The 17,176-nt window shown below is 26.0% G+C and overlaps 1 protein-coding gene across 3 annotated transcripts; it reads right to left on the reverse strand.

Annotated features, from left to right (window-relative positions):
* Positions 1 to 1,146: 1,146 nt before the first annotated feature.
* Positions 1,147 to 17,156, reverse strand: LOC112692745 (GTPase-activating protein). 3 transcript variants are annotated; one of them, XM_025567533.1, is made up of 19 exons: positions 16,649 to 17,156; positions 16,312 to 16,423; positions 12,574 to 12,757; positions 5,865 to 6,077; positions 5,612 to 5,769; positions 5,373 to 5,544; positions 5,159 to 5,307; positions 4,898 to 5,099; positions 4,704 to 4,815; positions 4,528 to 4,634; positions 4,302 to 4,454; positions 4,175 to 4,248; positions 4,060 to 4,083; positions 3,750 to 3,856; positions 3,411 to 3,654; positions 3,201 to 3,352; positions 2,913 to 3,090; positions 2,674 to 2,797; positions 1,147 to 1,356 (listed from the first exon to the last, which is right to left on the reverse strand). In XM_025567533.1, exons 1-18 carry the CDS (start codon positions 16,707 to 16,709, stop codon positions 2,713 to 2,715), a joined length of 2,487 nt encoding a protein of 828 aa, XP_025423318.1. In that variant the 5' UTR covers positions 16,710 to 17,156; the 3' UTR covers positions 1,147 to 1,356; positions 2,674 to 2,712. The 3 variants fall into 3 exon arrangements, with proteins under 3 accessions (XP_025423318.1, XP_025423311.1, XP_025423325.1); XM_025567526.1 differs by lacking the exon at positions 1,147 to 1,356 and adding an exon at positions 2,346 to 2,571; XM_025567540.1 differs by lacking the exons at positions 1,147 to 1,356; positions 4,060 to 4,083 and having other exon boundaries at positions 2,596 to 2,797; positions 16,649 to 17,152.
* Between the last annotated feature and the right edge of the window lie 20 nt (positions 17,157 to 17,176).

Below are 17,176 nucleotides of genomic sequence, written 5' to 3' on the forward strand. Positions count from 1 at the left end.
AATATTTAAGGGCACTAAGCCCTCCTTAGTTGCATCTATACTATTAACTGTTTAAAATTAAAATAAAAATTTAACTGTAACTAAATTTAAATATAATTTATAATGACAAAATACACATTTTTAATTATTTTGTTCCAACTTTCACTCGCTGTAAATCAGCCAGTTTTTGAGATAGAAATTTTTTTTAATTATGAAAAAAATGCTTAAAAATAATTAGTCTATCCGTATCTGGTGTTAAAAATATCTGTTGTAATTTAAAAGAAATGCAAGCTGTGTTGTGTATGCGCACACTGAATGGGTTAGAAATTTGAAAATCATCAAAAAACATGTATTTTAGTATATACCCTAACGGCCCCAGAAAACTCCATTTCCATCCGAGATCACTAGACAGAAATATTTCGTTTTACTATTTAAGTCATTACTGTATTACAATTTATAATATCAATCGATGGTGGTGGAAATATAAATTTGGTCGAATAAGTCTTCGGCATGCTATAAGAAACTCTTTCGCATGGGTAGAAGTCATCATCACGGCAACCTGCGCGTAAACGATACGTGTATTCATGGGCGCCCGCAAGGGGGGGCTAAAGGGGCCATTGCCCCTACTGGGAACTTTTGTTTCAAAACTATTGTTAATTTAATACCATGCATATTAATTATAACATAATTTTATTGAGATCCATTTATGAAGTTTAGTAAAATTTATCATATTTTTAGATATTCTAAAATGTATAATCTTGAATGTATTTATTTGTTTACAATGTTTACGCAAGACTGCATATCGCTTAAGACTATAAATTCTCCCGAGTACCGATTTCTATGGTATTTGATTTTGTTCTCATATATTTTTAGATAAACTCTTAGAGTTTTAATCTTGCCCCGGGTGGGATTTCATCCTGCGGGCGCGCTTGCGTGTATTTTACCCGATTACATATGGTATCTACCGTCTAACCTACTAATGCAATATTATTGATTGATCTAAATTTCTTATTGTTTACTTGAGATTGATCCATATTTCAAGATTTCCAATTACAAAATTGAATGATCAATGTTTGAAAATTCTTAAATTTTAAAATATTCAAATTAAATATACAATTCTTATCAAATTACAAGGTTTATCTGTGCGATTGACAAAAGATTGGTATATTTTGGTTTTAATAATTCATGAATATATATTTTGTTTTTTACATAGAAAACAAAGACTATAACTTTCTTCATGGTGTGGATTTTAATCTGGTAGTTTTTATTTTAGTAGGGTGGAAACATATTGGCAATTGAAATATGTATCTTCCGGAAAGCAAAATTGGCAACTGTATGCAAAACATAGTTGCTGTATCACAATCAGCCACAATGCCACTAAAAGTTAATACAATTCTTATAAACAATGATATTACTTAAGAAAATTTATTTATTTATTAAAGAAAACAAAACAAATAAAATAAATACTAAATTATTTTTATTTTACTTTTTTACATGAAAACTAAAAGCAGGAGGCATTACATTGCGTTAACGAATGTATGCACAATTAAATTAACAATTAGATTATGAGGATAACATTAATATATTAATGGTGTTTTCTCTTCGGATAATTAATAGTATAAACATATTTTGTACTATGAAAATGATAATAAATGCTTTAAATTAATTATGTATTTGACATCAAATTAATAACAAATTGTTATACACTCTAAATTCAAGTAAAAAAAAAAAAAAAAAAAAATGAATAAAAATAAAAATACATACTTAATATATATATATATATATATTATATGTATATAAGAAAATTGGTTTAACGTGTTAGGGTAACTAAAAATTATACAATTTCAAAATGAGGAAGACTTTTAAAAAAGAAGAATATTTCAAACATTAACACATCTAAACGTTAATAATATATTAGTAATTTTTATTTTTTAAAGAATATTAACAATATTTAAATATTATCTTAAACATTAATTCAATAATTTGGTGTCTCTGGTTAAAAATTAACAATCACAACATTGTTGGTGTTAGAAAAATGTACAATCGACTCAATAGACATAAAGACAGGGAATATCTGTTAATTTAATAATAAATACTGTACATTAATAATATTAAAATAATTTTGTACATTGAAGAAAGAAAACAAAGGGAATGTGGAGTCGATTTACTTATATGTACAACAATTTATAACAGAAATATTATAATTTATAATTTTTTAGTTTTTCATTTTAATCAATTTTTTTTTTAAACTATATAAAATACTTAAACAAATAATTTGGTAAGTTTAAAATTATTTAGAGAAATAGATATTTTGTAGAAAAATATAAGCTGCCAAAGAAATAAAATAATTATAATAATAGTAATAATAATAAAGAAAAAATATATATTATACATATACACACACATACATACTTAAGTAATATGAATACTATCATATGAACACAAGGGTGTTAATTACTGTTGGCACAATGGTTTATGTTAATGGACAAGCATGTATAAAACTATAAATGTCATAACGACATTAATTCTATTGGTTAATTTTTTCTGTAAAATTTGAGAACTGTCATTTTTTTTTTACATTTAAGGATAGGCCTAAAATAATTAATATAATGTTAATAATATTAATTATGTACAGAATTAAGTTCTTAAAAAATTATGTAGATTTATACAATCTATTTTTATTTATATTGTTACCCCTTTATTTTAAATCGAGCGGGATCTTTTAAATGTATGCTACCAAACTTTTTGATGATGATTTGCACTAAGGTCTTTGCGTCCAGCTAAAAGTAGGTAATTATCATCACCAATTGGTGCTTGTCTGTAACAATAAAAATCAGTTTAAAATTAAAAGTTTACCATTAATGTGATAAGTAATATAAAATGTCTTAATAATTAAGACATTTTATATTAAATGTTATTATTAAACAACATACTTGCTGCCATATTTTGTTTCTCTAGCAATGGTCCTTAAAACAGTCCGATGCTCTTGTTCTAGAGTATATATTATTTCTCGCAAAGTAGATAAAGTAATAAATGTAGTTTTAGGATCTTCGATAAGTATAGGAAGACATAATCTATCTCCTGGGTACACAGCTTTACATTCGCATGCTTCTGCAAATATGAAATAACCAAATTATTAAAAATTATCAATATGAATTTAATAACTACATTTTAAACATATTTAATAACATTATTTTCAAATGTATACAATTCATACTAACTTAATACATTGTCAAATCTATCAATATTTGTCACACATAGCGCATGAATTCTAGAGAGTTCTCTATCCACATCAACACTACTAGTTTGTATATGGTCAACAGATGTTGATACTTCTTGACATCCCTTGGTTCTTTCGTTGTTTGATTTACAACTGTAAATTACAAAAATATGTTAATAAATATTTATATTGAAAATAAAACAATAATTACCAAAGCCAAGTTCCATTAATAAAAGCAGCCGGATGATAAAGGGTAAGTCGCTTGCTATTTGAAAAACACATTTTAGTCAGTAGATCAACCCATTCTTTTTCTTCAACACAATTATTAGCTTGAATATATAATATTCTCTCAGGTTGAATGATTTGGAACATATTATTTTTATTGAACGATTCTTGTTGAAGACGTTCAACAGCTAATATGTCTGAGAGCGTTATTGTACAAAGAGACTCTTTACCTTGGGTATAATTAAATAAAATAATAGTTAATATTAAAATAATTGTATTTTAAATACAATGTAAATATATATTATTTATATTTTATGATATATACCTTTTTGTTTAGCATAAGACAAATCTCGTGTAGTTAATTTAAAATAACGTTGTTTAAAATTCTTTCTGCCAAATTTCTTACGGCCTTGAGCACGTTTTGTCAACATCCTAGAGAAAATAGTTATAATAAAAATATAAACTTTTATAATTGTACTACAGGCTGTTTCATATATATATATAACCAAATATTTTAATGGTATTAACTAAAAATAATCTAACACAATTATAAATAAGTAAACATATATTATAAATTTAACTGATAATTATTTGATAGTTAATACATTCATTACTTAAATTTATATATTACTCACCAAGAAGTAATTTTCCTTAGATAGCTAAAATATTTTTTACCAATATTCAATAACAGCGGTAAATTATAAGGAACAAAGATGAGATAAAAATTAATATTAATAAATAAACTATTACCCTTCTTTGAGTGTAACAGGAGTATCCTGAGTACATTGTGCTGGACCAGCAGAGGCAGAAATAATCTCTAAAAACTAAAGGAATAAAATGAGTTAGATAGTTAAGTTAGGAGCAATACATTTTTTACCTGTCTAACTGCAGTGACATGTTGTTCAGTGTAGACAGATTGGTACATTGATGACATATATTCTTCTTTAAAATTTGATCGTGAACAAACAAGATTACCCAAACTTTGAATAGTTTTTGATACAAGTGTGAGGGTTCTGTTTGTTTGAGAATCCTAAAAAAAAAAAAAATCTATAGTTAATAAAATGCAATTAATTTTGCAGTGCTTAGGTATATTTGGAGCATACAATTTGTTCTTTTGTGAGATCAAAAAGTCTGGGGCCTAATATAGCAGGTGCAAAAAATCTTAAAAATATAAATCCAGACACAACAGAATACTTGATTTCTTTGTTTTCTATAAAGAGAAAATAATAATAAAATATAAACAAATTAAATTATGTATTGACAAGTTTATCTAAATCACCTGGGAAAAATGTTATGGCTACTTCTTTAAGTGTATGGAATAATTGGCACATTACAGTTGGACATTTTAAAGCTGATGTAGTAATAGCTTTGAATACATCCTCTACATAAATCTAATTAAATTAATAATTAAATATTAAGAAAATAAATGTCTTTTATTTACTTTTGAAAAAGATGCAGACAATTTGTATTTACTTTTAAGTTTGCCAAATTATGAGAAATAACTGTAGTATCTTTAACTCTAGCTGGATCAATTTCACAAGGCCTTCTTTCTGCTAAAAGTCTTTCCAATGGTGGCCTTAGAGTTTCATGCAAATATCTCATTCCAGATATGTGCATAGATTCATCCATCATTTTAGAAACCATGGAATTTCCACGAAATATTGTATTTGCATCACTAAATAAACATTGTTGATTAATATTTAATTAAATAAAACAAAAGATAAATTTACTTACGTAACTTTTGATATTTCCCATATGGCAAGGGATCTGATTGTCTGAACAATTTGTCCATGATGTAGCAATATACGTACAAGAGGTTGAGCGGAATCTATTTTATTTGGGATTATTTCTCCCAAAAGGTAAACTGTACTAGCAGTTATTGGCTATATAATGAAATTGATATTGATTAATAACATATTATATTAATAAGATATTACCAATTATTAACCTGTACGGCATAGCTATTTATCAGTAAATGTTTGAGACGTTCATAATTATGTGATGCTAGAACGTGATCAGCTGTATAGTGAATTTTTAAACGTAATGATCCTACATTTGGATAATTAAAACCCTGGTCTTCCCTGAGACTTGATTTTCTATTACGTGGTTGAAGAAAATACCTGAGTAAATAAGGCAATTAGATTATTAAATATTTTAAGATCCAATTAAATTAAATATCATACTTACCATGCACTAACAGTTCTTCCTTGTAAAGGTATGATTACTTGTCCTAAAAATACAGTATTGCTACTAGATATTTCATGATAAAGAGTAACTATAAGCTCAGCCCAATCAGCAGTAGGTGTTTGGCTGTGTTGTTTATGAATTCCACTCAATCCCGGAATCTTAAGTTTACATACATATATATATATATATAAAATACATTTTTTTTTTTTTGAATTTGGTATTATAAAATAAATATTGTATTTTAAATAATTACAGTAAAGGCAAAAGCTTCATCAAATACAGGAGAATTAGTCTTTTTCTTGACCTTGGTCCTTTGTGTTTCTGTTTTGTCATTGGTATATCGCACAGTGACATCAGCAAATGGGTCACAATTTCCATTTGTAATAGCTAATTCACATGCTTCATTTAAGCGTACGTCTAATCTACCTCTGTTTTCACCAAATTCTATTTCAATATGAATTTTTCCCTAAGCATAAAAATAGTAACACAATTGATTTAACATAAAACAATTAATTAAGATTTTAAACTCAAAAAAGAGTTAAATTATATAAGCTTGACTATTATTTAACTTTATCTTACATAGGTGGCAAATATAACTTTTTTATTTACTTTCTTCTTAAGACCCTTGCAAACCCTATTAATTTTTCACCAAAACGACTTTAGCAACTGACAAAAATTTGAGTACTTCTAGTGGTTCGATTTAAAAAATATAAAGATGTTTGAATTGGTTAACAAGTCTTTACTTTGCATCGTTCGGAGCATATTTCTTATATTTTAGATATTTTTTAATATTTTCAATATTAAAAATTGACAAATTTATAAAATGTAAAATATTTATTCTCTTCGAAAATTTGCTAAAATTGAAAAAGTGCTCCGACCACCGATGCAAATTAAACTTGTTTACCAACTCAAGCATCTTTACATTTTTTAAATCGAACCACTAAAAGCACCTTAATATTGACGTCCTTAAATTAGTTTTGAATATTTTGATCTAATGAAAATAAATGACATGTGCATGCAATTGCGTGCGTATTAAATTTAGCCGACCACGACATAAGAATTGTTTTTGTTATCTCTATTTCTACGAATGACTATCGATACTTATTATTGACAAAAAATGGTAAATAGGTACCAGATTATGGATTATATTATAAGCGTAAACATTTTATCAATGAATAATATTTTGTTTTATCACGATACGATCGTTGCTCTGAGTATACGGAAGTATTCATACTCAGCAAAAGATTTTTCCTTGATGCTCAAAAACATAATAAATTAAATTATATGGAAATAGAATCAGAAAAACTGATTTTAAGGCCATTGCAAACGGTCGATTATTTCAATCAGAACATACCGATCGACAGAATAATGCAATAAGACTTTTGAAAACGGTTTTAAATTCTTTAATATGTGTAATTGAGATCAATCAGTCCAATTTTTCAAATTTTGATCTCTAAAGGTACGGTTTCCAAGGCGCGACAGTCGCGGCGACCGAACTTTGGGTCGTCACGACACACATCACAATGACTATTGAAACGTTTGTAGATACAATGGCGTCAACATTGATTTTTCGGCGTCGGAAGACGAAATTCGAGTTCGTGAATTCCAGAATACACTTCTTTACAATATTGAAGATCCAAATTATAAAAATATTATTTAAAAAGATGAAATTTGGTCATCATCAAACAATTCTCTGTCCCGATGTATAAATAATTCATTTATAGGTTTTCTAATGTTTCACGATGAGGTAACTAAAATTTGTTGTTTTAGTTGTTTTTCTTCTTCTAATAATAATAATAGCGTAAGAAGAATATTATTATTATTATTTAAAATATATCTATTCGTTGTGATATGATATTATATTATATTATATGAAAAATACGTGTGCACTTGAACAAGTTTAAAAACGAACTCAAAACGTATATTAACAACGGACGCTGACTGAATATCAGTCGTGCCTCGGAAACCGTACCTTTAAACCTACGAATTTTGTTTGAATATTTAAAAATTTACGAAATTTTAAAAATAGACCGTCCTTAAATTAAAAAGCTTGAAATGAGGTCTGATCGATCTCTTGTCAGGGCCGGCTCAAGTAAAAATAGTGTATTAGGCAAAATCAAATTTTGCCGCCTCTAGAAAAAAAAAAAAAATGAGCTCTTATTTTAACTTAGTTTTCCCTTCTATTTTGTATGCGACATATTTATATAAAAAAATATTTAAATTTTTTATTTTATGTATAAAATTAAATGTAAAAAGACTTAAAAATGATTTCTATAATGATTACTCAAAACCCATCACTATCGCGTCTACTGGAAATCGCTGAAGTGATTGGGTGGTTATTTATATTTTTGGAATTAATTATTTTAATTAATTAAAGTTTAATTATTTATTTATTATTAAATAATTGAAAACGTCCAGTATAAGTCGTAATATAATAACTTTATTCAATATTATTTTATTATATTGGTAAGTGGTTTTCACGAATAAATTAATTTAAATAATTTTCTTATAAAACACAGATAGAACTAAAAAAATGTACAAGTCAATTTTGAAAATGCCGCCCCTACTTAAGTGCCACTCTAGGAAGATGCCTAGCTCGCCTATACCTTGAGCCGGCCCAGTTTCTTGTAGACAAAATAATGAATTCAAATTATTTTTTTAAAAAGCATTACTAGATTGATCGGTAGGATTGACAAAATGTACATACTTTTAGCGAAAAAAAAACATACTTTCTGAATTGTTCACATACGCGTGCGGAAGCGTTTCTTATAGCATGTTGCGGGTTCATTCAACGATTTCGATCAAATTCATCGATTTCAATTCATGGACCCACGTTAGATATATAATAAAACTATAAAATAAATATAGCAGTACATAATGAGCTACGGCATTATATGCTTTTATGGTCATAATTTTGCTTATTTGTGATAGATATTGTGTGTATATAGATAATATGATAATTTCTGGCGTAATACATTGAATACATGTTATCAGAATTATACCTAAAACATATGGTGCCAGAAATATGTTATTCTCAATATTTAAAATAAATCTAAATTAAGTTCCAACTACTTTTTAAGTTTTATTTCATAAGGAGTTTATTTCAAATGTATTTTTAAATATTTATTAATTGTTAAAATAAGAAGACGTTTCATATAATAATGAATACATAATAATATACAATGGTCCGGGTCCGCCTAAAGCAACCAAGTCTTATATTTTACCTTTGATTTCTCTCCACAACACTGCGTACACACGTAAATGTATTATAATAAATAATAATAATTACATTTTATGTACAACTAAATAATAATGGACCAACGCGATTACAGAGTACATATAATAATGTTACCTATCCAAACATTATTATTTTAAAATTATTTTATTTAAAAATAGCATAACGATATGACGACCAAGGCCTATGAAAAAAAGGAAAGTGGTACAGGCGATAAGCCGCACTAACACTAATGATAATTTACAATGCACACACATGTACGGATGGCACGCACGCACTAATATAATTACCTATACAGAAGCCCTTAAAAACGATCCGTTTGCAATGCCCTTATCATTACAGCAAATTAATAATAATATTAAGAATATATCATCACATAAATAATATTTTAGTATATTAGATTCAATAGCCAGCGCTATGGAGAAAGTTGATAATTAGGGAAATGACTGATGTAGAACAGGATTTGAGTAAGGGGAAGACAATAGGGAAAGAATTAGAGAACAGTATAAATATTAGATATAAACGGTTTTCGATTGTGTTAATGGGATAAATTATTTTAAAACGATTTTAGTTCACCCGTGAATTTTCATCTTATCATGTCGTCATTTTCAAAGTATGTAAAATAATTTTTTTCCGTCCATAATATGTATGCATTTTATTATAAAATGTTGATTCGTTCCGGCTTCTTATTACACTATTTTATCTAATTAACTAAAGCCGTGAATTTGTATAGTTTCATACACAATTTAAAATATATATAAGAAGCAAATGTTCATTTGAAATTTTAATAAAATATTTAAACACTTTAACTAACAACTTTAACTAACCTAACATTAATATAATACACATGAACAGATATTCATGTATAATATACTAAAGTATTTGTATGCTAGTACAATAAAGTATACGTAAAGTTATTATTTTGTTGTATATAATTTTGTCGATTAATTTTTAATAATACCCCCTTTTAAAATAACTAGCTACGTGCCTGGTTGAGAGGAGATAATTATAATTATACAAGGAATATGAATAAAAATACATTGAAATACCAATTTTAATAGCTAATTATAATATTATCATTATAATTATGTTTTAATAGATTATATACATAAAAATTAATAATAGATTAATGGTTGATCAAAAATTGTGAAAATATTCAATGATGCTTATAAATTATATATAAAATTTGAGATTTAAGTTATTATAAGAAAAATACATAATTCTGTTGGATAAATTAAATTAGGTCAAAAGTAACTTATCCTTTTGAATTGAACATTATTATTAAACTATGACTATAGCGTCATACACATAGGCGTGTCTACAGGGGTGGCAGGGTGGGCACTGACCTCCCAGCGACGTTCTTGGCCTCTAGGCTAATGGTGAAACCACGAATATATAGTATCTATATCCATGGCTGAAACAGTAACAGTAGGTAATTTTAAGTAGAAGGTAAATTTAAATTTTAAATTTATTGAATTTTATTATTTGTAATATTTTAATAAATTAATTGTTTAATTCCAAACTGATAAATAACTGTTTATTTTGTAATAACTGTAATAAGATGTGTATAGAAGGTTGATGTATAGTTGATAAAATATTTATAAAAAATAAATAAGTAGCACATTAGCTAATAGGCCTTATTTATTAGTTCATAGTTGTAATAGCATAGGAAATCAATTTTAAGATCAAGAAAATCTTTAATTTGACGGGGTGAAAAAATTCCAGGTGCCATATAATTTTCATACAACAAAAATAAGTCACAAATATAGATATAGATTATAGATCGCTGTAGTAAGCAAAAAATTTAAATTTTATAACCAGCCATGGAGGTCTGGACACGCCTATGGTCATACACGATACAATTAATTGTAAGATAGATTGTACAACTTTGTTTAATACGATCTTAAAAGATAATTGTAACGTGTATGATATTGTTATACAGCATGTAATACATTTGTGGACCTCCGTAGCATAGGTTTAATCGATTTAGTTATCACATCGAGTTGTTTAATTATGCTGTTCTTATACAATGATAACGATGAGTTGTACAACTTGTAGTTCGATAAGTTGTTGGATGTGTGTCATGTTTTGTGTACTGCTAGTTGATACTAGTTATATATAAAACGTAAATAACCAGTGTACAATCTGTAGAACGATTAATTGTATCATGTATGGGACGTTTAAGAGAAAATATTTTAAGAATATTTGTACTTAATATATTTAAATAGTAAGAAAAGATTTACCAAAATAAGTATTGAGATAAAAATTTCCATAGTATATTTGTTCAAAATTATATTGTTATGACAATTACTAATACTGGATTATTCATTAAACAATTTTGTATTTACTATACAATAATATTCAATAGTTATTGTAGTAAAAATTTTTCACTAATAAAATTATGCTATGCTTTAATGAATGTAAACATAGAATTGGTTATTCTTTTGTATTTGAGATTTCTGAACAGATAAGAAGAACACATAAATATTGGATTTTTGGTTAATATTACACTTTAAAAGCTAGAAAAATATTTTTGAACAAAGCTTATTAGTGAAATAGAAAAATGTTAAAATTATTTATAATTATACATCTTTTCTCATTCACAATTTAAAATGTTTAAATTTTAATAATATAATTTTCAATAAAACTATTTTTAGCATTTAACCAAATGTTTAGATTATTTATAATATTATACTTATCAAGAGTATTGGAAGTACAATATAAGAGCAAAATTGTGTTTTCAAAAGTTTTTGAAAACTTCATTGCTATGACAACAATTTCACGAAGAATAAAAAAATTGTATACATTTTATTTTTACAAAATACATAAAATTTATAATTATTTGTGATGATATTGTTTATTAATATTATAATAAAATACAGGTACCTGAGAATAATAAATATTTTAAAACTTAAATATATTTTAAGTTATTTAAAACTTAAAAATATATTTAGGTATAATAATAAATATTGGTATTAATATTAAATGTTCATACAATTATTGTTTCCACACACTTATATATTTATACTGTAACTAATTTACAGCATTTAAAATATATAAATCCATAAAGTAGATAAATAGTTGGTAAGATAATAATAAAGGCTGTAGCCAAGGCCGGATTTAGTACTTATTGAGCTCCGGGGCTGAAATTTTATATGAGCCCTTTTGACAAAACATGCTTATAAAACTGCTCGTTACGTTCGCAGATCGATACGTTTTTTTTAGTTATTTCACAAATTGTCAATTTCATTATAAAATTAATACGTATATAGAATTTAGGTCTATAAAATTACTAATTTTAGTATGATAAAAAATGTGTATTGGTTTAAAATTGTTTGAGCTTCTTTCACTTGGGTACTCGAAAAGACCTTGGGGCTAGACCTCCCCTTAATTTGGCCTTGGCTGTAGCTTCAACATAATTCATCATAGAAATATAATATAATGTGTTATCATGTTATGTAAGATTTGTTTTTTAGATAAATTTGGATAAACGTTTAAAAAACCATACCCATCTTTTTTTATACAAATTATGGTTTTTAACCACATACAGTTGATAATAATATAAATTTCATAATTTAGAATTTAATAATTCAAGAATGTTTTTATTAATTTACTATAAAGTTTAAATAGATATTTTAAATCTTATCGTAATACAAAAATCTTATTCAATTATTTTATACCATACAGCCTATAATTTATATCTAGAATAATTAGTAAAATTAAATACCTGTACTTCAGATTCAACATTCAGTGGTCGTAAAGGGAACCAATGATCCTTGTCATTAAATGATGTTAATTGGTCCCGTCGGACAGTTACTCTTCCTAGTGGTCTATCCCGTTCATAAACACATACACCCAGGTAACGGAAACGACGAGGTATTTCAAATTCAAATTCTTCACCCCAAAACGGACTAAAATAAAAAAAATAATATATAATAATAAGTAGGCAAGTAATCTTATAGTATATGATTAAAAAGAGACTGTGGGAATAAAATGTAATGTATTATATTTTAACTCAATTACTCTATACATGGGAATTTTAAAAAATAATTAAAATGTTCATATATCATTTTTATAACTTATGTACCTATATAATATTTGAATTTGTGAAAAATTATGTTTTAATAATGTGAAAAAATATAATTGTTTTTTTGTATATGCTATAATAACATAGGTGTTCCTAGGTTATGATTAAATTAGTTAATGAGTTAGAAATTCAGTTACGAATATTTATCTAATAAAAATAAGTATCTATGTATTTTAGAGCTATACTGCAAATCGGCAATAGCTTTTGAATTAAAATATATAAAAAAATACCTACTATACTACATTTATTATTAGATATTACAAATAACAAGATGTAGTGTTGTGCACAAAATTCAAAAATAAATGGAAATGGATAATATTATTTTAATGATAATATATTAATATACCTAAATAAAAGTATATAATACAGTTATAGGAAAAATAAAAATTTCACATATGGACTATGAAGACTTAAAAAAATAATAATGGTTATTAGTAATAACTTATTACATTATAATCACAGGGTACTTGTTCTATTTTATATTTATGGTACTAAAATTATTTTTGAGTAGTAAAACAATGCCTTAGCTATCAAATGAAAATTCTGGAGAGCAGTTGCTATCTCATGTTGATGTCTTTAAGCATACTACTATTTATTTGATTATATTTAATTCGATATAATACATTTTTTAAGTATAAAATGTTTACATAGTATTAAACAAAGTAAATAAACAATTATTTATTTCTTATTACTGTTTTAATTAATTTAAAAGAAAATACCAATAATAATAGAGATACAAGTATAAAATAATAATACTTAATTAAAATAACTACAAGTTATTAATGGTTTTTAAATAAATAAAATTAAGATAAAAATTTAAAATGATTCCAATAGTAATTATAAATAATACCATTTTGAATGAAAATATATAACCAGAAGGTTAGATAACAGAAAAAAATTTAAATTTAGTTATAACATTTATATATTTCTCACTTTATTCAAAATTTAAAATATAAACCTATAATTATTTGTTAATTGTATTGTTATAAGAATATGGCAAAAATGTTTTATCAGGAAGAATGCTTAATTTTATTTTTTAATGTTGAAAAACATTATAAATCCCATTAAGTATATACATATATATATTAAATAATAACTAATTTTATCAGTTAATATAAAATTATCAAATATAAAATTGTAATTTAAAAAGTTTAATAATGTAAGTGAGATAATACGAACTAAATTGTATAGGCTATTACAGTTTTCTCAAATGAAAATAATATTAATTATATTTAATAAGTATGATATGTAAATATAAAAAAATAAGAACTGAAAATTATAATTTATAAATATCAATTACAATAATATAATAACAGTGAAATAAATAAGGATGGTCTTTCAGCCCAAATATATCAGTATATCATCATTTATGTTAGTATATACAGTATGTATTTAATATCTCAAAATGTTTAAGATTTGACAAATAAGAAACAAGATAACTAATATAAAATAAGTTAATATTTAATAACTTTGAAATAAAAATAATATTCATTTTCTTCTAAATATCTGAACATTTCAATTGGAAACTATATTTAATATTTCTCTAGTATTGGATATTGGTTCATAATAATTAATTACAAATAAATAAATAGAAATATATAAATAAATATATTTAAAACTATTTATTAATTACTAAAAAAGAGAATTATATTTTTTTTTCATGTAAAATATATTTTATTGTTAAAGTTAATAGGTTTGCTTTCCATCTTTTATTTTTATTAAAATAAATATTTTATTATTATTTACACTGCCAGAGAAAATGTTTTTTATGTAATAACTATTATTTAAAACATTACAAAGTTTTATAAATTTAAATGTATAAACAGATAAAAAAATCAAGCTTAATAAAATAAGTAAAATTAATTATTCTACTAAGAGTTATTTGATTTTCATTGTTTATATTATATCACATAACCAGTGCAAGTAATGTATTTTATGAAAATTGACAAAATATGTATGCAAATGAAAAATTATTTAGTTTTTAGAGAAAGCTTTTAATTTTAATTTAATTTACAATCAAATTAAATCTTAATATATCATGAAATAAAAATTGTACTTAACAATATCTACCAACCACGCCAAATAAAATGTATTAAGATAAAAAAAAAAAATTAATTATTAAACAAATTTGTATTATATTGTTAAAATATTGATATTTTTTTCAATAACTAATATACCAATATATTATTTAAATAATATATAAAATGTTTGATAAAAGAATATATATTTTATAAATATATAAACAATTTTCACGTGCCAGCATAATAAGTATTACGTGATTAAAGGTTTGAAATCTGTAATAATCATTAATATTGTTAAATATAATGTTTAAGTTACATATTAAATTTAGTTAAAATAGATTTTATACAAACATTAAAATAATAATAAACTTAAAAATAATTATTGCATTATCAAGTATTATTAAATAAAAAGTGATATGTAAATATATACCTATATAAATTAATTATTTGATACTGAAGCAAATTAACACATTTAATAAAACAAATTAGTACTTATTAGCTTTTGTACAGTAAAATACAAAAGAGGAACAAGTAGAATTAGATATCAATACTAAAATGAGTTTGAACCCAGACATGGACTGTCATGGCCTAGGCAACTAGGCCGGAAAAAAGTAGCAAAGGTTGTGTAGAAGGTGACAGAAAATTAGTATTTATAAGATTCATTTTTTAGGATACAATAGCCTGATTGAATTCAACAAATATCATATTGACAAAAAAAAAATAAATAAATAAAAATAAATTTATAAAATATTATGTAAATTAAAATAATCAAACTTCATCATACTTAATACAATATGATATTAAATTTTATCTATAACTGTTTTTTTCTTAAGTTTACGATAACTCTAATATTTTTTTTTTTTTAGGTAATTGTTATTGCTATTTGACTTTATTGAAATATTTTTAAAAGGGACAAATACTAAATGAAATTAAAATGAAATATGGGTGCATTTTGAAATAGATAATTCATCAATAAAATGAGAATATTATTTTTGGTACATTTATGGAGTATACTAGGATAAAAATAGATAAATAATAATAAATAAGTAGGTATACTACTTTAATTGAAGATAACAAGTTTAATTGATAATTTACACATTACAAGAAAATAATAGTTAAAAAAAAAAGTTGAAAATTTTCAAAAAATAAATTCAATATTAAGATTGAAATATCATCTAATAATTATTGACAAGTAAAAGTAGACTACTTATATAAAAAACCATTATGAATCCAATAAAATCCTATGCGACCCAGTGTACCAGCGGTTTCTATTACAAGGGCATGTCGACCGTAAAAATAATTAGTAGAGCACAAATTGATAAACTGACGGAATAAGAATGAAATAATATGCACTCACTCGATTGCTTTTTCAATAGTGGCTGTGCGAAATATTTCTTCCTGGTCAAGTGTGATCGTGCAATGTCCGTCTCTGAGCGTCGAGTGCCCCTTGCCCAAATTCTTCGCATCACCTACGCACAAATAACATTATCATTAGAATTTCGATGATCACCACAGTACGCCATTCATGGTTTTTCACGATCAGTAGGAACTACAGGGTTAACAGGTATCCATTCGTGCGCCGTGTATGTGCGCGCGGGGCCCACAGACGCCCCCGTCGACACGGACCAGCAACAGTAAAAGAGCGGAAAGATGGCCACAAATGTTGGCGCAGAAAGAAAAAGAAAACCACTTACCGATTTTGATCTTCAGCCTCTCCACAACTCTGAAGTTCGGTTTACCCTCTGCCATCGTCATTTCGCGCAAACCCGGTGCACGTCCGCCGCCAATTCATCAACGACGTTTCATTCAAAAAAGTAATTGATTCATGGTTTGTGTGTCCTTCCTTCCGAAAAGCGTTCCCATTCATGCGAAATGCTCGGGGGACGGGACGGGTGAGCGCGCGCGTGAACGAAGGATGCAACGAGGGTGCGACAGAGATGGCATTAGTGCACGGATGGGACGCGGTATGCGGGGTTTCCCGTCGGGCGGAAACGTATGTCGGTCAGGTGTTCCCAAACGGTCCGCGTTTCCGGCCAATCTGCCTAAACTGCAGCCCGCTAGCCAGAACGACTTGTGTACGTCCCCGCGTCTAGCAGCTAGATTTTCGCGTTCACGCGGTCTTTGAAATATCGGCTTCTCGGCGCACAAGTAATTTACCTTGCAGAAGTGCAAAAAGTGACTGCCGAGACGGATCAACTTGAATATGAATAATATTAATATTA

Source organism: Sipha flava, unplaced genomic scaffold (assembly GCF_003268045.1).
Source record: "Sipha flava isolate LNK unplaced genomic scaffold, YSA_version1 117_pilon_pilon, whole genome shotgun sequence".
NCBI classification, from domain to species: domain Eukaryota; kingdom Metazoa; phylum Arthropoda; class Insecta; order Hemiptera; family Aphididae; genus Sipha; species Sipha flava.